The sequence below is a fragment of the Chelon labrosus genome, assembly GCF_963514085.1.
Source record: "Chelon labrosus genome assembly, chromosome: 11".
In the NCBI taxonomy this organism is placed as follows: Eukaryota; Metazoa; Chordata; class Actinopteri; order Mugiliformes; family Mugilidae; genus Chelon; species Chelon labrosus.
This window is the reverse complement of record NC_140344.1, coordinates 6,985,137-7,012,312: the sequence shown is the minus strand read 5'-3', so window position 1 is coordinate 7,012,312 and position 27,176 is coordinate 6,985,137. Positions and strand designations below refer to the sequence as shown.

Here is a 27,176-nt window from a genome sequence, read left to right as displayed (position 1 = left end):
TGTCCGTTACCGACTGCTAACCGCCCCCACCTCTCAGCAATGTGACGGCCCTTTCCCCTCCCTGTGCGTTTCTAAGCCATTATCTCCCAGTGTGTTTGATGAGACCAGACCGGTGCTCTTCCCAAAGCCCCAGATGAAAGGTTTTAGCCTGAGGCCCCAAATACCAGCAGGCCCTGTGAACCACTGAGGCTTTGGAGGGGTGTAATTTCTGCAAGGCAGCAACATTCAGGCCCGGAGAGGTGAGAGGAGCTCGGACCCGGAGCCCGAAGAGATGACATGAAAGAGGAAGCGATGGCCGTCCGCATTTATGTGTGTGTGTGTGTGGTTTGACTGAAGATCCAAGGAGTTGATAGTGTCGGTATGAGCAGTCACACGCTGTCATTAGCAGAGCCTCCTCACAGAAAGGGACGGTCAGTCACAAAAGGTGTGTGTGTTAGAGAGAGTGTGGTTTCAGTGTGATTATAGAGGAAGGCTTCAATAAAAGGGAGACAGGAGACTGAAGTGCAGGGCTCAGGGGGACAGTTTCCAACCTGATTAAAAGATAGAGGGTGACATGAACTGTAATAACAAACAAACACTACAATTACTCATGTGTTTGTAACTCACAAATGTAAGTTTAGCAGCAACAAAACACACAAAATGCCATAATAAGGGGTGTAGTTATGAACATCAGCATGCTCAAACCCATCATCACCTTCAATCAGCGGCTTCAAACATTTATCTGAACAGAAATAACACAGCTCTGGATGACATCCCTTGGGAAGTCATCCGTGTTGGCACATACCTGATCTAAAATAGGACTTGTTTTCCAGGAGCGGGTCCTTCCTGTTTAAGCCCAATGCGGTGCCTCCAGTTTCCTGGCCAGATGCTTATGATCCTTCAGTTCGTCCTTGGGTTGCTTTCACAGCAGGAAGCCCCACAGAGGGAAGCCCTGCACTGATGGAGCTGCAATCAGTCGGGTTAAATCATTCCTGCTTTCCAAGACAACTTCGAGAGATATTATAAAATATCATTATTAATCAGTATACACCTTCAGGTGTAGAGGTCTCGTGTTCAATGCCACTAGTAACTGGTTGGTTTGGATAACATTTCCAAACACTTTATACTTGGGTATCAAGAAGATAAAAAGAAATACATGTGCTATGTAAAAGTATGCTGTCTTTTAAATTAGGAATGCATTTTAAGGTGCGTTTTTCACATTAGCACATAGTCTAAATTCATTTCTATACACTTTTTTTGTAGACATTTCTGTTCTGTTTAGGGGACTGACCATTTCTCACGGAAGTGAATACGAATGCCTTATTGGTTAATAATAATAGTCACAGATTCTATACCGTATTGTAACAGGGAATGCTAATTTACATATATAACATGGTTTGAATTTTTATGTTAGTTTAGTCAGTAAATTATATCAAATAACCATACATATGTTCATTCAGGTATTCTCATTTTAGCCTGTAGCTAATCAAAACGATAGCAAAATTTAAATTTATTAAGGAAATATCTACATTATGTGTGTGTGAGAAGGAAAACGATCATCATTTCAATGTATATTCAACCACCAAGCCTGCTCAGGCGTGCAGAGAAAGGACAATAGAGGCAAAAAAAAAAAAGAAAAAAGAGGGAATTTGAAGAGTTTAAAACGGGAACCAGAGGAGAAAGCTGTCATTAGGACCATAACTGACAACAAGTCCAGAGAAACAGCTGCTATATAGAGCTGGTGATAACTAAATGGAGATCATTAGTTATTAGGATTTTACTAACCGAGCACAAAAGGAGATATAATCTATAACAGGAGCCATTATTCTTATTTTGTGTTGTTGGATTGATTGTATTTGAGCCGTTTCAGCACAGAAAGGTTCTCCACTGCCAACTAAATTTAACCTTCAGCATCCCTGCCTGAATGTATTTTCATATGATTGTGTGGCTCAGAGCTTACAGAGGGTTTTCTCTTCTCGAATGTGACCCTCACAGATTGTAATGAGATGAGAAGACGTGCCCTCCTCGGGTGATGATACCTTTAAAAGATTGCGGAGTGGTACAGAGAGATTAGCCCCCTGGGGCGTTTAAATGCTAAACAGGCAAAACGACCCTCAGTGCTTTTGGTCTTTTGATCTTCCACCTTTTTAAATGGAAAACAGCTCCAATTAATTCAGAATTATGAATAGCACCTAAATATTCCATCCAGCAATATACATAGATTTAATGCCATGCTATTCAAGCAATTTACAATCGATTAAACATGTCTGTGTTTTTAAATTCTTTATTTATTCTTTATTCATTTTAAGATACAAAGGCCAAACATAAGGTCCTCTTAGAAACACAATACTGGAATAATAAAAAAAAAAAAAAAGAGCTTCAAATCCAGTCAAAAATCTGTGAGGTCAACAGTCGGTACAGCAAGAAATGAACTCATAATACCAAAAAAACATATCAATGTCATCAATTTCTTTTCGATCAATCATAGAAAACCAGAACAGTGGGGGAACAGGATATCTATAATAGCCTCAATGCTGATGAACACCTAGGAAATAATGAAGCTTCGTCACCAATAAAGTCAGATGGTTCATCTTAAACTGACCTACATCAATCAATTCAATAAAACACAAGCAGACGTAGACAACAAGGGCGACTGCTTCTGGAATCGTCTGCAACAATAATAAATATTGTACAGTGTTTGACACCAACATCTATCCGCGACCTCTCAGTGGCACTGCTATCCCCTCATGCATTTTTAAGGATCTTGAATTAATGTTCATTGTTATCAAAACTAACACAGTATAATATTGCACAAGCCCATAATTCATAATTCATGGGGTGGAAAGGTTTAGAATACTGTGACGGGGCGGCAGAGGCAGATGCTATGATGGGTCGTGTCACGTCCAGTGGAACCGTTCAAATCAGTTTTAATTTGGTTTCTCTTTTACGGTCTTATCAGCTGGGGCGCAGCTTTGAACTGGAGGCATTATGTTGGACCCAAACTAAAAGATCTGCATCAAGCATGAGAATCCAAGTACTGAATATTTGCATGCCACATATTAATACTTAACAACCAAAGAATTCCCCCACACCTTCAAACACAGACACTGCCCGTTTTCTTTTCTATTTACCTCTACATGTAATAATGAATATGTTTACCGTTTGTTCTTCAACGCACAATACTGTTGTTTTTTTGTTGTTTTTTTTTTCAAATTTCAGAACACAAACATCAAAGTGCCATAAAAAAGTGAAACTGGGTGAACACAACTAGAAGCACAGCCAGTAGCATTTACTGTACATCAGGAGCAGATCTGCTTTGACCTGAGACCATAACATCCATCATTCCTTTTACATTACTGCTAATCTGTCAAAGTATATGATACTAGATAATAAGTAATACACACAATTCTTGAATTATTACTAATTTAATACTGTTGTTTAAGCAAAACACTAGTGTATTGTATAATACATCAATAGCAGTCTGCCACTCAAAGAATTATGATGGCAGTAAAAATATGGATTTAAAGTGGTCCAGAAAAGCGTCCAGATCTTAAGTGTTTCTGATATTCACAGATGGTGAGGAGAAATCTGGCTTCATTTCATCTGCACTGTGAGACTAAGTAAGTGTAAATTCCAGCCAATACCATGTGAATAACTTTGGTGACTAAAACTATTACTGCCAAAGGTGAAATCATTTTTCTGAACAAGTTGTGTAGGATGTCAAAACAGGAGTTGTTTTGCAAGACCTCCTTTTTATATTATAACCATTATACCAGTTAATGACCACAGCATGTGTAAATCTCAACAGCTATTTCCTCAAGAGCAATAAAGTGTCTCTTTTGTCTTTCGTGCAACAATGATCTTAAACTCTTTTCATTCTTTGTTTATAACATCCTGTCTGTCAATGAGGGTGTGTCCTCTGGTTTTGTGATCACATCTGTTTGGCTACTAAACTGACAGACTGATCTGTTCACTGACTTATGTCCCACAGTAACAGAGACTTGACACGTGTGATTCGTCTTCTGTGTGCCTGCGTCAGTGCACCATTTACTAGATCTTTCAGAATAAACCCAGAGAAATGAGAACCTGAGGGTGTGTTAGAAGATCACTTGACGACTTCTTGATTTGTGTTTGTACACAGGTTTGGTAAAAATGAAGAGTGTAAATATTTCTTTGCTCCTCTGTTATTGTCTGCTATTCACAGATGTTTCAGTGAGTGCTATATCTACACCTTGGATGATAATACTCTAAAAAATAACTCTAACTAATGCACAAAAGGAAACATAAGGAAACTGAGGATTGTAGTCTTCAAACCACTGCAAGAAATACTAGGTAAACTGTAGCAACACACTTTGTGGGACACTTTGAGATGTTTAGTCTTGTCTTGTTTTTCAATATTAATTACCTGCTAATTTTTAAACTGAAGCACAACAAACAAGTTCCCATTTTGGAAAACAATCCTGCAAATATATTAATACTTTTTTCTTTTAATATGCAGATTCCTTTTATGTTGAAGAAAAATAATTGGCCATGCATCTCAATGTATCCTCTGAAGATAATATTTATTCTGTGTCTTGATGGGAGATCAAGTGTTCGGTTAAAGGATGTGTGCAAGCTGTTTCGTGGAGCTTATGTACATCACCAGCCGTGGGTCTTGGAGGTTCAATGTTCCAGGTAGAAGTGATTTAGGATCAGAGTCCAGGCAGCACCAACTGATACAGCAGCAGTCTTGTTACCCCTGACCTCTGACACAGGGATGAGGAAGTCATCATCTTAAATTTAGACAATAGTTGGAATGAGATCTGACCCCAGCTCTGCTTCTTGAAAAGGCCAGAGAAATAATTCATGTGAAAAAGATGAGTGATCTCTTCAGGAAACAATAAGGGTCCTGGTAAGAGTGGCTAGGGGTAACAACTCACACCCCTGACCAGCCAGGGTATGGGTGGTGGTGTGCTGCTCTGGTGTTTGCTGCCCCCTAGGGCTAAGAGCAAGGCAGTGCAGGTGTGGCTCAGGAGGAATGAGGGGAGAAGGGCAGAGGAGGGGGGAGGAAGGTAGGAGAAGGAGGTAGAGAAAGAAGGAGGTGGGAGCAGGTGTGTCTTGGGCGGCGCTACTCATCACAGCCCAAGAGCTCCATTCGCAGGGTGATGTGCTCGTGCCAGTCCCACGGCAGGATGCGGACGTATCGGCCGTAGAACGGTGGCTCAAAGATGTTCTTTTTGTGAACATTGTTGTCACTGTTGCCTGGAAAGATCTAAACAAAGGAAGTCCACCAGTTAACAACACACTACTGTAGACATCATGTTTTCTAATACTGTCTATAAATTCTTAGTTATATTTAGTTAAGACCATCTATCCTGTTTTTTTCCGTAGAATTTGATTATAAATTACCTGCTGTACCTGCAAAATAAAATACTCTTAATAATAATGAATAATCTTAGAGATAAACACAGTTTGTGTGCTGATGTTATAAACTTTTCAGGGATTAGTTCTTCCAGATATTTTTACACTCTAAATTAAGTATGGAAAAACAAGCGAAGGCCTCAGTTTTTCTGTGATGGGTTATGTAGGTCTGTACTCCCAGATGCATAAGTGAAAAGCGGAACATCTTAAGTTAACCGACAACTTCATGAACCACTGCCAGCATCAGCCCATAAACTATAATTGTTTCATGTATTAAGTCAGAGGAACTGTCACTGTGCCGCATCCTTGAGCCAATGACTTAATTTGGCCAGCTGCTCACATCTGGCAGATAAATAGTTTTTGGAACCGTTATGAATGCATACAGAAGACTCCCACCATAACTGGCTCCAGGTGTGTAGACGAGTACATCAGACACAAGCCCACTATTACGCTTTGTTTTCAATGCATACAAAAGAATGTTGAGTGATCTATTTAAATCTTTTGTTTTATAGAATAATTTGTAATCAGTTAAACATTTAACAGTTTACAAAAATGTTTTTCCCCCCCCCCCATACACCTCTATTCTTTTCATAGAGGGTTTTTCTTTATTTGTATTTATATAGCTATATTACTCAATATATAGAATGAATTTGTGATTTTGGTTTTTCCTATGCTGCTGGACTAACCTTGTCTGTCTTTGTGTTCTCGTCCTTCACTATAGTCCAGGACCGTCCGTCATCACTGTGGGCTACTTTGAAGGCTGTAACAAACTGGATAGTGCCAAAGTCTTTGGCTCCCTGTGTGATGATTCCCGTGATCTTCTTTGGAGATTTCAAGTCCACCTGGGAACAAAAAAAAACAAAAGCAATTTTGGAAAAACAGCCTCTGCCAAACTAAAAAACAACATCCAGTCTGGCCTGTCCTCCTCTCGTACCTGCAGCCACTCAGATCGGTTGTTGGTTGCGGCAGTCCATGCATTGGTCTTGCCCTGTTTGTCCAGTCGAGCGTAGTGAGGGTGCCAGGTGAAGGCCTCGATGCCCCAGGTGCGGAAGGTGCTGGAGGCCGAGATCTGGCGGTCAGACACCAATCTGGACTTCATGCCCATCGGCTCGGAGCAACCTGAAGTGTTTGAATACACTGTGAAGGTGAAACCAGTTCGAGAGGAAGAGACAGAGAAAAAGAGGAATGGAAAGAAAAAGAAAGAATGTATGATGGACAGGGGACGGACAGGAAGCAGCCCAAGCCAGCCAGAGATGTGAAGCAGCAAAGAAACACGATTATGTGGAGGACGAGAGCAACAGATGCAGTTCACAGCAGTAAATCATACATGTGAGGGTATGGCTATAAATGTGCAGTTGTGTTTGGTTTAGTTGAGGACACAACAGCACCTTCAGCTGTTTATGTTTCCACCATCTGGGGTTCAAGGTAATCATATCCACATTAAGTTTTCAAGTGATCCTCCACAAATTTGCAGTTCACAGTATTTTCACTCTGTACAATGTTCTGTAAGTGAAGAATACAAATTTTCCTTGTAGAGCTCGCTGTATAAGCTTTAAACTTTGGATCACACTGCGTTTTGGTTAGTGGTGCAGCTCAGCATGCAGGTGAGATGAACAGAGAGTCAAAACTGCATGAAAAAATATTAAGCTGCACAGTTTCAGTCTCAAATCATGTCCAAAACAACACATTTGGTTGTGATTTCCTGTTTAACTAGCAGGTGCCCCTTTAAACAACACAAATATTAGAGAATCATGCATAAACTGCAAAGCAGCATGGGATAAGACACACTGATCTGACAATGAGACAACTATCAGGAGAGACAAACATCTGACAGTGCAACGAGGCAGTAAGTTCCAAAGAATCACACTGGTTTATAATAAAAAGGAGAAGCAAGACGAACAGATGTTTGCAGCAATACGGAAAACTTCAAAGAACCAAGCCTGCTGAGGTGACAATGTTTAGATGACGAATATGACTAGAACAGTCAGTGCAGTAAAAATATTTAACTCATTAGCACCCAGTAATAATAATAATAATAATAATACATTTTATTTGGAGGCGCCTCTCTGGGCACTCGAGGACACCGTACAACATATAAATAATAATAACAACTAGGCTGTAGGCTGTATAAGAAATAAAAATAAATATATATATATATATATATATATATTATTTATTTTTCTTTTTTTCTTTTTATAAGTTCTTCAGGGATTGTCTTGGAAAAGACAGCGCAGAGCTATGTTCAAAGATAGTGGGCAGTGTTATCCACAGTATGACATCCTTTGAAATAGGATCACTCACTGAGTTCAGGACTGAAAATAATTAGTGAGGAAACATGAGCTAAATGCTGGCAGATATAAAGTCTGTTGAATTTTCCTTCCTAAAATCACTTCTTCCAGCTGGAGTCTGGATGTGGAAAGCTTGTTTTAATTACTGACGAACGCTTATATAATGAAAACCAACAGTGTGTACAATGAATGTACATGCAGTATGTGTACGTGTGTGAGTTTACCGTTGAGCTCACAGCCCACCAGCTCCAGGCGCAGGGTGCAGGCCTTGCGACACACAACAGGAACAATGCGAATGTACTGGGCAATGATTGGAGGGTCAAACAGGTTGGTCTTGGTGCCGTCATTGTCCACATTTCCAACAAATACCTATGAAAGAGGGAGGAGTTACCTAGGATTGAGATAACTAAATGTATAGCTGGAAGAAATACAGGTATGTCAGCTGCAGTGTTGTTTGTTATATAGTAACTGATGCTGACTATCAGTAGTGCCACTCTTTAAGCAGATTCATGACATATTCTAAATAACCTTCTTTCTCTATTTCACAACCAACACAAAAGTGCCACAGTAAAGTAAGCGTAAGCAGAGTCACTGCGCCCTCTAGTGGTTAATTTATGTCTTAACACAATGATCCATGAAGGATTTATCAAGAGGTTAAGGAGACAATAAATCAGCATAGAAAAGACTAATGGCCAACAGTGTTTTAGTTGTGTCTCCTTACATGGTCCCTCCTCTCTCCCTCTGTCCTGTACATGGTGTACGTCTTGCCATCCAGGCTGGAAGCCACCTTGAAGGCCTTGATGAACTCAGCTGTGCCAATGCGACTGGCACCCTGTGTCACGATACCAGTCATACGCATCTTCCTTTGCATGTTGATCTGGAAATGTGAAAAGAGATGACAGAACAATGAGTTCCACTCTTTTTAAGGCAAATGTGAAGTAAATCAAGTGCAATCACAAAAACATAAAAAATAAAATGGTTCCCCAGGTAAAAAACTAAAAAACTAAAAAATCAGTACATTTCTTGCGACAATTATATCTGTTCCACATCTCAATGCCTCCATCAACTTCTAACTTCTGTTATCAATCCACCAAATCAATTTTGCAATTGCCTATAATTGGTCTCACTTCTATCCATGGGTTCTTGTCATGTGAAGCTGCACTCCAGGCATTCACCAGTCCCTTGTTGTGGAGACGTGCAAGCTCAGGGCCCCAGCGCTGCAGGCCCAGCAGGCTGTAGCGGACAGATGAGGCAGAGATCTGGGACTCAGCGATGCCTCCTCCCTCCAATCCAAGCAGAGAAATACAGCCTGAAAATGAGAGATTCAGGCATCACATTTTCCCACTGATATTGCTTTCAATGTAAAACCCTTTCAGAGAGTTTTGTGGCTGCAACCACATTTCTTTAAATATTTAACAAAATCTCCTGTTACTCTATGTGAATCTGTCATTTGAACATTTCCTACTATATCAGAAGAGAGGAGTGACAAGCAGACATTAAGGTCATACCGTTTTTGTTTTTTTAAAAGGATGGTCACATACACATGGACAAAATTAGAGTCTAATACACATTCAGTCATGCACGTGTATGTGTGTGCGTAAAACCTTTCCTGGTCTGCATAAAGCATAAAATCATTAAGGATGCAGAGCATTGAATCAGCTTAATTGAATAAAGTATCGATTCCTTGTTTGGAACAAGCTATCTTTATGCTGCCTATTGATCATCCTAAAATCCAGCAGCTTGGCTACTATCCCAACACTTTCACCTCTATAGTGTCTTCTTTCAGATGCACTTTCTTCAATTACAGAATTTCTATTACACTGCCATTAGTACACCATTATACAGTATATGCATAGCCTACGAATAAGAGGCTTTTTACTCATCAATGTTAAAAGGATGAATTGCTCACAACACTGTTTTTATCTTTGTTGCCTTTGTGTAAGAGTATTTTGTAATAACGAGAGCTCGTCATCACACTTACGCAAAGTGCAGTGTTTCCCTACGTAAGGGGAAGGGCAGTGGCATTTGAAATCTCCCTCCAGGTCTCTGCAGGTGCCACCATTCTGACACGGCTGGCCGGCACAGTCATTTACATCTGCAGAGAGACAAATCACACAGTCACTTAGTGTAGTAAAACAGAAGAGAGAAGACCGGTCAGCTGTTACAGTGCAATCTGAAAGCAGTTTACAAAGAAAAGTATGAGTGAATTACATGTCAGGTTAGAGAGACGGGGTTTGATAAATCTTCACCAGCTTTACAGGGAGGTTAACTGAAGCCAAAGCATTAGGACTGGAGCTGTAGCGGAGAGAAGGTTAGTGAGGTAGTGAGGTGTTATCAAGATACAGTATGTGGTATCTAAGCACCAGATGGACCAGGAGATCACTTTGTGGTAGTGCTGACTGTATAATAGGTCCCAAGAACTAACTTTCTAAATGAACTCTACAAATAAAATCCAAACACTGATGATGCTTAAAGTAAACTTGAGAATAGGGACCATTTCAGTGCAATGTGTATTGATTTCCTTGTCATGTTTTTGTATCACCTCTTGATGGCGCCCTCAAACACTATCTGTTCAACTGTAGCGGATGAGTCAGAGCGAGGAAACGAATTGCAGAATGAAACGGGACTAAAATGTTTTTCATCTCTTACCAACAAGACCTGTCAGTGTGACTAAACCAGCTTTGAACATGCTCTATACTGACCACATTCGCAAGGAAAAGGCACAATTTAAGCATTTTGATGACTTCACATCAAAATGGAAATGCAGCCAACCTCTTGAGCTTTAAACCTTAAGGGTTGTTATTATGGAAGCAGATGCACGCAAACATCCCAAGCACACCAATGTAATGTTTCTAACCAACAAACACACACATGGCAGCATCTCCCTGCCCACATGCTCTCTCTATAAATAGCTCTGTGTCCAAACAATCATCTTCTCACGTCACAGGAGGAACATAGTACTTCTGAAATGTGCATCCACAAACTCTGGATAACGAGGACCACTGTCATGACACTTTTGAATCACATTACACATTAAACAGTCTATTTCAAGCTGCAGAATCAGCTGAATATTCTAAGCATCAAGCTCTCTGCATGTTTTGAATAAGCTCTTTGATCAATTTACAGTTGTGGAACAATATGTTGGCAGCTACAGCTGTCTATAACAAGATATGCTGATATATTCATGATATCGGGGCACCTTCAAGATTTACAAGCATAAATTGCAGTCTAACTTATTAAATATACTAAATTACTGATCAGAAAAAGACTCATACAAAACAAACAACAAAAATATGTATCTGGCTAGATCTAGAAAATTTAGAGTAGGGTGGTATGACCAACCCAAGGAAGCAATGGTTGTTCTTCCTTAAACAGTATAAATTATTTAAATACAATTTAAATCAGACAACTGTTTCAACAGGATTGAGGAAGAATATTTATTATTCATTAGCTGCAGAGTTGGTTGGTTGCAGATTGGTTAAGAGGCTTGCTGAGCAAAATGTTGGCAAAGCCGTCTTCCCAAATAGAGGCATGACGGATGATATGTCAAAGGACACGCCGACAACGATGCAGAGACCTACAGTATATCACCAACTAATAACAATCAAAAACTAAAGTCCTGAAGAGCGTCAGCTGGTTCCCATCTCTCCTGTAAGAGGATTGAGCACCAGTAGGACTACAGTGCATGGTCAGCTCCAGGCTCTAATCGCTTTATCAGACAATAGTGAGACAGAGGTGGGTCAGTGAAGGGGAGGAGCCTAAGGGACAGGTAAAGGAAAAAGAGGATGCATTATGACTTGCATCAGTAATGTAATGCATGCATCTATCACGTTTGTACATAAGGAAAAACACTTTAAAATTACATTTTATCATCTGTTTAACGGTGTGTATATACAGGCACGCACGCACGCACGCACGCACGCATGCACACACCCACGCACGCACACCACACACGCACACACAGTCAGCTATATAGGCCAGTTGTCTATGGATTGTATCCAGCAAACTGTATTGTTTCTATCGGAAACAACAGTATGCTACCACAATATTTAGAGTGTCAATATCTATTGCAGGATGAAGCGAAAACCAATACAAATCTCATGCGGCTTGTTTGAAACCTGACCCTGATCAATGCAAAGCCAAGGTCAGCTAGCAGCACACGTGGTGATCAGCAAAGCTATCTTCAGCCGGATCTGTGCTGCAGCCGGCAGGGTTTGGTGCCAGCTTGCGTCTGCCAGACCAAACCTGCTTCTGTGTTGCTGCCAGAGAAAAGTAGATGTTGTCTTGCAATATACTTTGTTCTCTACACCTCACAGTGTGAGTCCTCGCAAGCCCGCAAGGTACTCAAACTGAGTTTTGAAAGTGAACCATCTGTGAGTTTTTTATGGTTCTACAGTAACAATTCTCTAACATGGCAAGGAGCAGTAGCTGTCTGAGGAGTGACATTGACATGTTTATCTAGTCTACTGTATTAAACACATTAACTTTCCACTTTTTGGACACAATATGTGACTATACAGAAGCAAAGTTCTAACCAATAACAACATAAAATGAGGAAATTACATATTTTGGTACAGCAACCAAATGGTTGCTCTAAACCCCAACAGCATTATTAAATAAAAAGGCTTTCCAGATGTGTTCTTTTCTCTACACTATGGACTAGACTGGCTGCAGTACACCGGGGAGTGCCAGTAGAAACCAAAATAGATTTAATCCTGCTCCTTCTGTAGGAGGTATACAGAATTCTGACATGAAATTTCTCATGTCATGAAGTATATTTACCATGTGCATTAAACCTGCAGCATTTTAACATCTATTTTGTTGCATTTCTGCAGTTTGGACTGCATTTATTATTAACTGTAATATCAGCTCAACAAACTCTGTATTTGTTTAAACAGAATGCATATACTTTTTAAACTGTTCTTTACAACAGACAACAAGAGCAGCTTAGTCAGAGAAATAATATGTCATCTAGTTGACAAAGTCATGACTTCACACCCTGGTGGCTGAAATAAAAAAAAGAAAGAGCTGGAAGTTTGATGGACTTCCCCTGCTGAATGCCTCCAGTTTACATATATATATATATATATATATATATATATATATATATATGCAAAAGTGGTTAGTTTGGTTTCTGATGAGTAAGGTACTTATAGTCTAATTGCTTGTTGAAAAGGGAGTCCAATAAACATTTTTTAAATTATTTAACTGTATTTTTTTTTAATCAAAACATCTTAACATTTTGCTACTACAAGAAAAATGCTCTTAATTTAGAAAACCTGATGACAAAGCCAGTAATCATCACATATAATTTTACTTTAGTCAGTGGGTTTTTATGAATGCACCCTCTGTGGTTAACTGTGACTACACCCCTTATTAGTCTGTTGCTGCTTTCGTGTTGATGTTTACCTGTGAGGGTTCAGCCTCTCTAGTCAAAACACCTGACAGCTGCTCTGTCCTACTTCAGATCATGTTGTGATTCCAGATAAGCAGCTTTGAGGCCCTGATAGGTCAATGGATCTTTTTTAATGCAGACAATAGTAAACCAGAAGGGTGCATAGCACAAAGTCACACACACACACACATACTGTATATGTGCATACACACGCCCTTTATTCCATTGGGGGCATGAAGCCCAGTCTGCCCACACAACCACATCCTGGGAGGAGCTGAAAACTCTCCCAAAACAACTGACAGATCAGCGCACTCATACACACACCCTTTGGTGACTTCCAAGAAGTTGAAATCCCTGCCTTAATCTGTTCTGAAAATCTGTGATTTAGATACTATTAGCAAAAGAAGACTCCTTCTACCCACACTCTTTCCATCTCTCTGTTTGGCCTTAAGTGAACAGCTATTGGCATCTCAACCCCTCTCCCTCTCTCATTCTCGGCATCTCCGAGCCCCCCTCCCCAGCGCGCGCACACTCCTTCTATGCAACCCATAAAGGCTTTTAGGCCAATTTGACAGGACAGTCTGAAGTGCTGCAGTCAGACTTGAGAAGTGAGTGTGACATTGTCAGGAGGGCAGACTTAATTCACCGGTTCCGCCTCCATGTTCACTTTTTCGCCTGGCAACAGTAGCAGCACTGACGTTGCTACCGCTCAGCGTGGACCGCCACTTTCTGTTGGCTACACTGGCATGAGGGATGAACCATGTGTGTATGTGTATGCTAAACAGTCTGTATATGAGAACATGAGCTGTGTGGGGTTGTTCATGTGGGATGTGCAGCACACACGTGATTAAGCTTTTTCCAAGAGAGGGTTTCTTGTTCACTTAATCCGTTTCTCAGCTGAATGTCATTTCTTTAAGGGGAAATTAAATAATACATTTGAATTACACAATCATTCAAATTATTTCCCACAACAAAGACAAAATATAGAAAATGTTTAGATTGTGCCTTTTTATACCTACCATTCTATCCCCAAATTTCACTTCTTCACAATGTCTATTTATAGTTTAGGAGATGCACTGATTTGTGTGAGAAAAACATCATCTTCCATATCTGGCACCGCTCTGGCTTACCTACTTGTCAGGCTCTGAGTTAGGCTGTTCTGATTAAAGCCAATCAAAGGCTCCCACACAACCACGCAGCTGATCAGCGAAAATATTTTATTTCTCAAACGTTTGTTCAATATGCATTGTTCAAGTGTGAAATGAGAGTGAGGATGTTGGCAAAATGTTTAAATACACTACGCCTCCCTGGGCTCACCACATTCACGGGTTTCCTACAGCCTGTCTCCTTCTGTTTCACACAAACCATAGGAGCTGGCTGCGATGATACTCATTCCTTGCACACACACACAAATTAGAGAGCACTTAAACTGTCATAACAGACATCAGCTGTAAAAGCAGACGGACCTCCTTGACCCAGAATTCCTCAAGGGGGTTCTCATAAACCAACATGGTCAAATAAATCACCCTCATCATTATCCTCGAGCCATTTCCTAATTAGTGTAAATACCTACTCTGTGGAGGGAGGGCTCTTACTCTAGTAGCTAGGATGTCATGCCAAATGAATTGAAAATGTATGGATTTTGATGAGCTGTGATTTGTGGCTTCCAGTGCTCACAAACGGATAACTAAGCTATATGTTTAGAGTCCAATTAAAATGTTTGGACATTAAATATATTCTAGGGATTCTGGATTAAAATAGAGCAGAATGGACTCAGAAGGAATGGGTATAGTTTCACTAAGATTTGTGGCATGAGTGACAGAAAATATTTTAGTACAACAGGATCCAACTTGTCAAGATGGGTGAACTGATTAAAAGGTGGAATATCTAATGTTGACCTCACTGTAATTATTTAGCTGCCCTTGACTCAGAAAAAAAATCATTGTTTCGGAGTTAGAGATAGTGCTGAACTCAGTGGTTTCCTGTAGGCGAGTGTGTGTTGCATGGAATTTCTCAGCCCTGCATGCAACTAAGATAACAGAGAGCACCTGAATCCAAGAAGGAAAACAGACAACAGAGCAAGATTCACACATCATCTTCTTAAGTCCCATTGAAAATTTTACCTTTTTTGGAACTTAAATCTGCCCCTTGGACACCTAGGATAAAAAAGCATACATGATCAAATGCAAAATACACTTGAGCCCTTTCAAAATGTTCCACTTGATTCTTGCTAAATTAGTTCTCTGTGCGCACTTGGCCACTGTTATTCTGCTGCCTTCTCCTGCAAACAGTAGCCATCTGTCTCTGTGTGCAGGGCTGGAGGCAGTTGGAGGAGCGCAGCACACATGCCCAGCGTTGCCTCACTCTCTCAGGCTGACCCTGATTGAACAAACCTGGTCTGAGTGACGTATGGATGAAACTCCCATAAGGGCAGCAGCTGTCTGTCTGGTGGCCAGCAACCATAGCAGCTGTCTACATGTTGTTGTGTCAAGCTACATAGATAAACAGGGACCACATTATATTTGTCAATGAATCGTGTGGGAATATACACTGATCAGCCACAACATTAAAACCACTGACAAGTGAAGTAAATAACATTGACCATCTTGTGACAATTCAGTGTTCTGCTAGGAAACGTTTGTACCTGGCATTCAGGTGGCTGACACTTAGACATGTAGCACCCACCTAGACCAGACCAGACACCCCCACCTTATAGCAATGACACTCCTTGATGGCAGCAGCCATCCCCAGCAGGATGCAGCTTGACACAGGCACACACACAAAAACAGTTTAGGAACAACTAAAAAAACAACACAAGGTGTTGACCTGGCCTCCAAATCCACTAGGTCCCAAACTGATCCAAGTATCTGTGGGATGCACTGGAACAGGTCTGATCCACAGAGGCCCCTCCCTCAACCCACAGGACCCAAAGGCCCCCACTAACAACATTCTGTTGCCAGAGACCACAGGACACCCTCAGAAGGCCCATGTCCATTCTTTGATGAGTCACAACTGTTTTGGAGGCACAAGGGAGACCTACACAATATTAGAGAGGTAGTCATTATGTTATGACTGATCGCTGTATATCTCAAGGTGGCACAAGCATATCAACAACCCTGAGAAGCTTTCATGTGACCAGTGTTGTTGCTGGAACTATTCAAGATGTTATGAAGCAATGTGACACAAAAACTGGGGTGTAATCAAAATAACTTAGTGTTTTCAATACTTTGACGATCAATCAGAAGCAACGTGTAATAGCACATTAAACATGTCTTCTATTGTTAAGATGATTTCAGTACTCAAGACTCAGTACTCAGTCAGACAGGCCTTTATGACACTACAGCAGCACTAAATGACCTGAAACGCTGAAACCTTTCGAACAGATATTGTTATACTACCACTGAAGAGTGAGCACAGACTTACTGTTCTGGCAATGAACACCTTCAAAGCCCGGCGGGCATTTGCAGACGTACTCAGTGAACACATCACCTCGGCGGGAGTGGCCCGTCGGCTCACAGGTGGCATCATTCTTACATGGGTTGGGGTGGCAGGGCCCTTATGGATGAGAAAAAAGTAGCAGAAAATAGTCAAGTTTTACAGAGATTAAGCAATCCTTTGTATAATCTTTTCTGAATGTGGTTTTCCAGAGCTGGGCTCATTTTCACAAGGAAGTCATTTTTCCCCAACGAGGGAATATTAAAGCACAAATATGAGGTTCCTTTGTCCATACTATCATTCTCTAATCAGCGAATTTGAGAAAAAGATATGAGACTCAATTTTGAGCTGTGTGGCTTACCAGTCTCTGTCTCATTGCAGGTTTCTCCAGAAAAGCCATCAGGACAGATGCAGATGAATGGAGCTCCAGCCCCGGTCACACAGGTTCCACCATTACTACACACATTCACCCTACAGTAGTCACCTGCAGACAGAGGAAGGAGAGACAGGTTGAGAACCACAGTACTTTTCAACAGTAAGCAAAGAGTTCCAGCTAAAGGCTGCCAAAGGTCCCCAAAACACACAACAAAAACATTTATCATGGTTTTTTTTCCCCAATTCAACTTATCCAAAAAAGGTAGCCAGGGGAAAACTGTGCAAGAAAAACATACCGTAAAAATGACAGAGAATCATGTTTGACCCAGCTCTGGTTTATATTTCACATTCATAAATTCTGAAGTTCATAACGCTCCTGACATTCCAGACCCATATTTCAGGACAGGAAGAGGGAAATGAGAAACTGTAGCAGTTGTGATTTTTAAGTAGATTTGTCCTCATCCCCTTTTTTATTTTTTATATTCCAACCATTTTTCTGAAGGGTTTCAACAACAATGAAATATGTTGTCTCCCGTTATTACGTTGACCACTCCATTCCCTTGTTGTGCTGCGGAATCAAGAATAAACAGCGTGCTGCAGGTTGGACGTGATGGTCAGAACAGCTGAGTAAGCCATCACTACAGAGTAAACACAACACAAACACTAGATGCTTCCACCAGCATGCAACTGCTGCCTGGCCTGAACCCGACAATCTGGCAGCTTTCTGCGCACAAGGAAAATCATGTCACAGAGCTCTGGGTAGAGGAAAAGGGCGTATAGTGATTTACAAAAGCATTAACAATGAAAGCGAGATGATTTACTGTCCAAGAGATTCATTCCAACAGTAGATTTTCTGCTCTTTTGAAACTATGACAACGATGCTTATATAATAAACAGCACAAACTGGAAGGAAGTGTGTTATTTCCTTTAGGTACCACAGATCCTGAAAAAACAGCAAGCCTCAGGGCTTTACACAAGGTTTGAACAATAAAACACATGATAGCAATAATCTGCACATGCATGCCGGAAATGGACTTTAAAATTATAGTGTTAAAATTCTGACACTTGAATAGATAAGAATAATGTGGAGGAAGTAAATAATTCAGAGTCCCTTAACACCCAAGAGGACAGAGATGGCTGTTTAAAGCCGACACTTATCATTTAGATAATTGTTGAGGAAATTGAGGTTGGACCCCAACTGCAAAATTGGTGGTTTAAGAATCACAGTGTCTGCCATGCAGGCTAAAAAGGAGCCCTGACCCTGGTTTTTAGAGGTTTGGGGGGTGTCTTACCTCATACACAACAGACTCAAGGGAGTAGAGAAATATTTTTTTAGCCTTCTATAGTAAAGAAAATGGGCGTGCTAGTTGCTGAGGGTATAATTCTTAGGAGCCACAAGGCCACAACTGAAAATGGCCTTTTGGAGAAGCATATAAATGCATTGTGCAATGCTGTGTCCTCTCCAACTTTTACAAACACACACATGCACACGAGCAGACACACAGGCATCTTTTCTCTTACTTCAAAAACACTCAGGGATGAGAGCATTCTGAGTCTGAGTGCTTAATTAAGGTCAAACACTGGCAAACAGTGCAGTACTCTTCAAAGTGAGTCAAAGGATTAAAAATGAAGTCACAGATTAACAGGGTCTAGTTTATGGACTGCACTTAGCTGTTCTATTTTAAACTAATGTAAATCTGGGCCCCATTTATTATTCATTAGCTGTCACAGAGATGTAGGGTACATTTCCATCAGATTATCTGGGAGAGAAGAATGAAGAGAAAGAAAGAGATCCACTCTGCAAACATCCTGTTAGGCTGTTCATCCATCAACTGCACTTCCCATGAATGTCCAGTGTTATCAGTGCTGTATCCAGTGGCATGGCCCTGGAGGGCTTTCACATCTCAGGGGATTCTTAGGCAACGAGCTCGCCTGGCACCAGCAGCACATCCTTATCCAAAAGTTACTGCCTGTTTATCTTTGGGAAGGAACACATCCTCCCTTCCTACACTGGCTCCCTCCAGGAAACTCTTTCAGTGCAAAAAGATAACAATCCTGAACTGAAGTTATTAAAAAAGATATACTGTATACGTAATAGGAACAATCTGAATACAAACAAAAGAAAAAATACACAGACACTGCATCTCATTTAAATGTCACTATAAATATTGTCAGTAATCTTCTCAGACTGAAGGAACCCATCTGGTTTATTAGCGGACATTAAATTAGTGAGTATCAGTGATGCTGGACTACCTAGATACAGCGATCAATCCACCAGAGCCATCTTATAATTTCCCAAATTAATGCCACTGTTAGTGAGAGCCAGACTACCATTAAACTAAAAGGGAATTAAGAAAACTGTGTGTCCCCCTTGTTTACTCTTCACAGTTTATATGAAATACAATAAGAATAGAAGGAGCACACGGTATACACAAAATATAAATTGATTGAAATTGAAAATGCACAGTTTTATGTTGTGCAGTTGTCACCCCATTTACTGTAAACCAGGGAGACCAGAGACCACAGACTTATTTTGTCTCATGAACAGCCGATACACAAGTGTGGTTTCAGATAAGCCTAAGTTTATATTTCACTCTAATTGACCTAAAAGGGACTTTGAACTTGGACAAATGCAATTCAAATAAGAGATATATGTACAGATGAAAAAATATACTTTCAGCAATGCTGGGTAAATAAAGTATTTTAGACCCTGCAGCTCCTCATATAAGGAAATCCCCAAATGGCGGTAGTTATTTAAAAACACATAAATTACTAGCAGGCTGCTGGTAGTCTGCCCTCAGCAGCATTTCCCCCCCATTCTGTATACAATCCCATTATATCAAGAACCACAATGAGACAGGCTTGGAATGTGAACGTCGTCTCAATTAGTTTTTTGTGTGGTTGAGGACTTGTGAGAACAGGTTCAGTTCAAAACACAACAATATTCATTTTCATCATATTAACACAGCTATTCTCTGTTAAACATCGTAACAGCTAATGAGACTAATGGAAGGATGCAGATACAAGTATGGCTAATATTTAGTAACGTAAAAGACACTTTTTACATTTGTCAAAATTACAACAGTGCTCAAAGCACCCAACATGGTGCCCTAACCACAGTGACAGATTAGGAAGCTATGTGGAGTTATGTTTGGCAGGAAAAGCTGTCTCCACAGGGCATTGTGCTTTCCTCACTCCTTATGAGTCATGGTCTGTGCCTTTCCCATTATGCCTTAGCCCAAGAATGAGGTTCAAATACCAGACCAAAAACACAGACCCCGTAGAGAAAGCTTCACGCAATGATTCAATCTCCACTGTGACCCAACAAGTGTGTGTGCCATTCGGAAAAAGCTTAAGCCGCAGATGTTGGGACGCAAAGGAACACACGACTTCAGCAATATTTTAAACATATTAAAACATCTCAAGTGTCGTAGAAAAGTCAACCATCACTGACAGACAACATTTTTTATAGTCCGATGACAGTATCGACTTGATGTGTATATAGCTCCTCCATTAACGCATACTTGTGGTGTTTAACTATTTCTTGCTCTGCACATAGATTTGACCAATTTCACCTAATTAAGCTTCAGAAAACCAGGCACATGGTATATCTAAACTGATCACAGAGGCGGTAGGGAGTTCGGTTTTGCAGGAGTGACCATGATAAGTCTTGTGTTCACATATTGGGACTAAATAAAACTCTGGCCATATTAGAGTGCAGGTGAATAGTGAAAAGGTCACAACAACAAGAAAAAGTGGGCGGTGCACCATGATTGAGGAAGAAAGACGGTGAGGTCATTTCAGGTCAAAAGGGTTGGGACAGAGCATTTGAAGACACTGAAAAGAAAGAGTCACTGGTTCATGGAAGTAAAATATTACATTATCATCAAACCGCCTAGACAACGATAGAGATAAACATCATTTCCAGGGGCTGATGGGTTTTAGAGAAGGTTCACTGACAAATTTCCTGTGTTCAGAAAATATCAACCCATGGGCAAACACCTCCTATTAGACAGTTAAAGACGGCTTTGATAAGCTTATTAAATGGAACTACAAAAAGAGGCAAACTTGCATTAAATGATGTTACTAACTCAAAGTGTAATGACTTTATACATCCACCCCATAAGTCTTGGTTGTGTATGGCCTATATATAAATGTTACTATTATCTATACCAGGGATGGGCAACCTAAATGATGTGTGTCTATATATATATATATATATATATATATATATATATATATAGACACACACACACCTGAAAGACACGATTTTCTCGATCAAGTTTTCTCTCTCCTCCGCTCTTATCAACGGCGCAACGTCTCTTCTTCACTGGTGGAGAAGACCCGGTGGAAGCGTGCGCGAGGTGGCGTCTGCATTGGAGGCGCCATCTAGTGGCCAACTGTGTCATTACAACTGATTCAGTGCCGCAGAGGATACAGATTTATAATTTTCAAAAATTAATCTAAGGGCCACTTCGAGTGAGGTCGCGGGCCGTGGGCCGTGGGCCGCCAGTTGCCCATCCCTGGTCTATACTGTCCCAGAATGAAAAAAGTATATTTACAGTTAGCACTTCATTACTTCCTGGAAGGAACTTAGAACTCAAAAGTAAATTAATCCTCATACCAATCCATGGCACATACACTTCTACACACACTCATATGCTCAACTTGGTGTTTAATTTAGGGTGGATGTGGCAGAGCATAAGAAAGTTTAAAGTTCTGTATTGTTGGTGAGCGAACACAACAGTGATTAAACCCATCAGGAGGATATACAAAACATACAATATACATAAATGTGCGCGTCGGTGCTAATAGCTGATGTGCCCTCAGGCCTGAAAACAGTAAACACTCTCTGCTCTGTCATGCAAACACTGGCAGGCTGGGGCATATAGGCTAGCAGGAAAGTATGGGAACTCAGTGTTCCAGAAAGCCAACAAGAGACGCTTACGTCACACACACACATCCAGTCGTTGTTAAAACTGCTAAGGATGTGCTGAAGTATAACAAGAAGGCCTTTAGTGTTCATCTAGTCTGGTGGCCTGCCACTGGCAAACTGCATTGCTGAGAGCAGCTGACCTCTGATAACCTGAGCTGATTCAGTATTAAGATCAGAGGGACTCCAGCTGCAGGTGAGCTTTCAGTAATCTGCAACTGCTTCTCCAGAGCACAGCCATCTGCTGCTCCACAAAAACACAACAACAACAAAGACCAGAAACTAAAAATACACACAAGAGTCACGCATACATAAAAAAGAACTGTACAACAAATAGAGACGGGAATGATCTCACACGGTCTAAACCAAGTTGTACTTATACTGTCACTAATTTACTAGGTTTTCTCTGACTGTATGAACACAAACATTTGTATGAACATCTCTTGTTCTTGGATTCAGGTACCGCGAATTCTCTTCTTGGCTCAGTGTTTGAGCTCACTAGACAGTGTGTAAAATATTCAGCATGGCAGATTGTTAAGTGGGGCGACAGACACTAATAAAATGTCCCAAATTAGAAGATATTCCATACTGCAATGAAACATTGATTAATGAAGCCATTCAAGATTCAGATGGAATAATACAGCCTGTCCTGTCCTGAGGGATTTGGAAGGAAAAGTGATAAAGTCATCAGCGCTGTAGAAGCAGCAGCCTGAAGGGAAAACCCAACACGGGCAGATGATGAGCTAGACCTAACAATGGACCGTTGCAAATAGTTTATGAATATCTTCACACATTCAAAAACTATTTGCTCTTTATTTTCTTGATTAAATGATCAGTCATTTTGGCAAATAATTATCAGTCAGGTGACAAAACAATTTACTTGCTTATGGTTTCAGTTCTAATCCACTCTTTGGTTTGGAGCTTCGGGGTTTTGATGTCTTATGATATAAAACAAAGTATACAACATTACATTGCACAACAGTTCAATACTTAATCTAACTGTATGTCAAACTATGACATTCTCACTTACAAGTTGTTGTTTTAAGTATAACTTTGGTTATTTTCTGGGTAGAAAATACTCTGAATATCTGTTTTCACCCACTGTAAGGCATTCATCAGTCACAACACATGTTCAGCCTTAAGTTGAACCTTATTTATCGGAAGTTTCAAGAATTTACAGGAATTATACGTCATCCATCCAATTATTGTAAATGTCTCAAATCCAAAAAAAGCAAAAATAAAATGGCACGGTTTGACTTTTCAGTTGAACTATGGAGAAGAAACATCCTCACATATTAGCAGGAAAGTAAATTCCTGATTGATGACTGATCGATTTCTGACACTGGCCAATAACTGCCTGACATAGTGGCACTTAAACTCTGTCTTAGACCAACAAGCAATTTGCACCAATTTCAACAGAGATTCACCTGCCAACATGCACAAATTTTACACATACACACTCTCTAGCCACGCCATTGGTCCAGCGCCTGGCTATATTTAGCCCTGGTTCACTCAGCTACCCTAAGTGGTCTTGTTGTGAGAAAAGACTGCCTCAGCCCTGACACAGTACACCATTTTTCACTTCTCTCCCCTCAGCAGCTAACGGGGAAGACAAGCAAGCTACAACCTGCTGAATTGAATGAAATCATGTAAAACACAGGGGGAAATGTCCCATCAGCTCTTATTATGCCCTGTAAACATTTTGCATGACGCAGCAGCAACAAGTCCCCCCACCCTCCCCAACTCTCTGGCAGTGTGGCCGGGTCTCAGCGAGTACTGTTGGGGGTGGAAGTTCACTGGCATGTCTGTGTTGGCGGCTGCATCCGGAAAAATGACTCAACATCGTGGTCAGGGTGACCACACCTATTCCCCAATGCCGTCCCGTCCCATAGCCTCGGGGAAAAAAACATGTTTTAAACAAATCTAATTCACGCATTACGGTATAAAAGTGGTACCGGGAAAAAAATAATGAAATGCAGTCCTAATCTATAAGTTGAGTAGACTGCTTTTAAGATGTCAGAAATTAATAAATCTCCTGCTGTCTCCTAATGAAGTCACATGTTTGCGCCTGCAATATGCTTGTCAACATAGTCTATCAACACAACGACCGGAGAGAACAGGCACTCGCCTCAAAGTTCAGCTAGGATGCAGTGAAATGATGTACATTTAGTCTTTTCAACCAAAAGAGTAGTATCTTATTTAATGCAATGTAATGTGCTTTAGACATCTATTTTAGTCGTTTCCAAATCAACCTGTGAAGGACAGAAAGTAAAAGTGACCTTTGATACTAAGCATTGATCCCTGGGGGGGTTCAATGGTTGGTTGTTAGGCAACAGAAAAGAGTCACAAGTCTTAACGTTTTATCTGACATTCGTCTTTCACATACCACTAACCAAAGTTATGAATTCTCCCATCTGTTAAATATGCAAAGGGTGGAACAGGAACATTTTTGAGTTTGGAAAATACATCATCTTGCCATGAAAAAACACTTTGATTCATTTTCCTTGGAGGGTGCGTTCAGAAATGGAGGCAGTGGAGTCAGGCCATTTTACCTTTTGTCCATCGGCCTAAATGCGTTTGATGCATGGAAATGCAAACAAAGCCAGGCGCCAATGGCATGAGGTTAACATCGGAGAAGAAGAATAGCCAGCCTGTATGTGTCCTGCTTCTTGAAAGCGGTCACTCGGCACAAAATAGCCTGAAGGCGCTGATTCTGTCCGATTCTGACTTAACAAGAACGAGAAGAATGTCTGACAAACATAATCTGAAAAGTATGCAGCTACCATGATATCATAATGATTTTTATTATTATTATTATTATGTGATGGTCTTTAACAAACATCTAATCCTGCAGTTTTAGATAAAAAGGCGCACTCTCCACATTCCCACACGCCCTGTCCACTTAACTCAAGAGTCTCTTGAAGTTGTACAAATGCCCATCGTTCTGTTACTTACACGGTAAACTGACGGTGACACTTGTGCCAGGCTGTAAGTCATCACATACCAAGCACACATATACACACTGAAATAAAATTAATAAAACACACACCGAAGTGTACAGTAACGCAATAACAGTATTACCAGAAATATGGAGATATAGAGGAAAAAAGACGGACGAGAAATTACAACTTTTTGGAGCAACCTCCACCGTCTGAGACAACAACGGTCCGGGACGTTTACGGCGACGGTTTGAACTGTAAACACAAAAAAAAACATAAAGGCAACTTACCGTTCACCCCAAACAATAGACAAGCTGTGAAAAGTTGCAGGCAGAGGAAAAAACGCGTCTGCTCCTCCATAGCTTCTGCTCTTGTCAGTCGTCACTTCGCTGTAGTTTGTAAGTTATAAAAGACAACAGTACGGTTGGAGTACAACGGCGGTCTGAACGTTGTTGCTGTGGTGGCTCAAGCTTGTTATGCGCGGCTCTAAACTCCCAGGCAGCAGGCGTAAAGAAGGAGCACGTGCGCCTCAGGTCTCAGCCAATCGCGACATGGCATTTAATTGTAGCTCCGCCCCCTCCGTCACGCTGTTGAAAATAACAAGCAGTCAGTGAGGGCAGTGAATTACCTTGGAAACAAAAGAGGATCTTATTATTAATACACTGCATTAAATCCAATAACTTGATTAAGATCTTTAATATTAAACCCTTGAAAGGAAAATAATTTCTCCACGGCTCTGGTAATTGCTGAACCATATAGGAGCCAAATGAATGTGCCCATGGGTTCTTCTTGAAGTACCTATTATCAATATTTTTATCATAACAATGTGTCATAAAATAATGTGTCAAACAATAATAATGTGAAAGGGACCAGTCTAAGGGGTATCACTTAAAGCTGCTCCTTCCCTCAGCTTTTGGGGGTTTTATGTCAAGTTTCAGCTCACTGAATAACTGTTCACCCACAATTTCCTGGTTCTGGTTCACAAATTTATTTTTCATAAGTTGTTGAGAGTAGCTCTGTTAAACACTAACTGTTAATGATTATTGTCAATTATGACATGTGCAACACAAACACAGGATTGAAATTTCCTTCCTCAAAGGCCTACGGTGCAACAACCTATACATAAAATTTACAAATCTGAGATTAGAGAGCTAAATTAAACAAACGATTGAATTTAAATTTACAAGGTGGTCTTCAGAACAACTCCCAATGAATGATAATGGGGAAAAAAAGAAACTTGCTAACAGGTTTTCCACACAAAAATGTGATGATATCTATCTATATGCAAATCATGATTTTATATGTGATAATTAATGGGCTGGTTTTGTAAGGCAAAGTGAGAAACTATCATGAAAACAACCCACAATTAACCTTGCTATGATTTTAAAAGCAGCATGAGTAAGATCTTAAATTATAGCTACTTTTATTCTAAATTTCGCATATGCTTTCAGGCAGAACAAATGAACAGTCTTCTGATAGGACATTGACTTTGCATGTGTTTTCTCGACTTAATGTAATCAAACAGCAGGTCAATGCGGTGCTAGCATGTAATGTCATGTCTTGTTGAGCCTGTTAGACTCATTGTTGGCCTATTCTTAAAAAAGTTCTGGGAAAATTCCCATGGTGGCGCCATGCATGAAATCCTCCTCTGAAATGCAGATCAAGGCCAGTGTTTTATTGTATCAAGCCAAAAGGTTCATACGTGGGCGTTCCTTGAACTGAGATCCAGCAGTGGGTCAGAGTTGATTTCTGTGCTGTCAGAAGGAGTGGGTGCAAGGCGAATAATTGTTTTTAACGGGAGTGAGTTTGAGAGCGGTGTCAAAGGCTGTTAGACCCTTTCGATCTCTGAATCTTTCACTTCCATTATCTTGTATGGAGGAGTATGTTTTATCAGTGGTTACGCATCTGGCTCGAAATCTTGGATACAAACCTAAATAATACTACGGTTGCATGATAGTCAACTTTAGAAGACATAATACCTACGTAATGGCCAGCCTCGGGACTATTCTTCTGACTGTCATACATTTCTTATAGTGGGACAAATTTAACAGAGCAGCAACACTAATCACAGACAACCTATGCACACTTTGACTGGCTGTGTAGCCTTCCGCAACCTAGTTACAAACATAGTGGTTTAAAAGCCGCTTGAAGAAATCTCACTTGGCGACTTGTTAATAGAAGAAAGACAGATGATCTTTGATGGTCCATTCTCACCATATCTCCATGGCTGGTTTGTCTTCCTCTTCTCATGTATGTTTAGATCAAACACAGTTTTATAGCGATGAATCTGACTTGAAACCGTACTGTGTGAAGCCTATAGCCCTTCCTCTCACATGCTGAGCCGAGGAAAAAAATCCTTTCCTGAAATAACCTTTACACATCAAAGCTAAATCTCAGGCTATATGAAGTGATACTGAGCTCCCCTGATATTC

At 40.6% G+C, this 27,176-nt stretch overlaps 1 protein-coding gene across 4 annotated transcripts; it reads right to left on the bottom strand.

Moving 5' to 3' along the window:
* Window positions 1-2,256: 2,256 nt before the first annotated feature.
* Window positions 2,257-25,401, bottom strand: mfge8b (milk fat globule EGF and factor V/VIII domain containing b). 4 transcript variants are annotated; one of them, XM_084555560.1, is made up of 11 exons: window positions 25,035-25,401; window positions 16,859-16,981; window positions 16,486-16,617; window positions 15,186-15,218; window positions 9,649-9,762; window positions 8,795-8,976; window positions 8,389-8,544; window positions 7,892-8,036; window positions 6,314-6,516; window positions 6,066-6,221; window positions 2,257-5,230 (listed from the first exon to the last, which is right to left on the bottom strand). In XM_084555560.1, exons 1-11 carry the CDS (start codon window positions 25,102-25,104, stop codon window positions 5,087-5,089), a joined length of 1,458 nt encoding a protein of 485 aa, XP_084411686.1. In that variant the 5' UTR covers window positions 25,105-25,401; the 3' UTR covers window positions 2,257-5,086. The 4 variants fall into 4 exon arrangements, with proteins under 4 accessions (XP_084411686.1, XP_084411687.1, XP_084411688.1 ...); XM_084555561.1 differs by having other exon boundaries at window positions 6,314-6,498; XM_084555562.1 differs by lacking the exon at window positions 15,186-15,218.
* Window positions 25,402-27,176: the final 1,775 nt, after the last annotated feature.

Bases quoted from the DNA above. Each gene is read 5' to 3' on its own strand.
- mfge8b (XM_084555560.1), bottom strand. From the start codon at position 25,104: ATGGAGGAGCAGACGCGTTTTTTCCTCTGCCTGCAACTTTTCACAGCT. The intron at 9,763-15,185 runs GTAAAATTTTCA...GTCTCTCTGCAG, and splicing joins AGATTTAAGTTCCAAAAAAG to ATGTAAATGACTGTGCCGGC. The intron at 5,231-6,065 runs GTTAGTCCAGCA...TCCTTTGTTTAG, and splicing joins AGAACACAAAGACAGACAAG to ATCTTTCCAGGCAACAGTGA.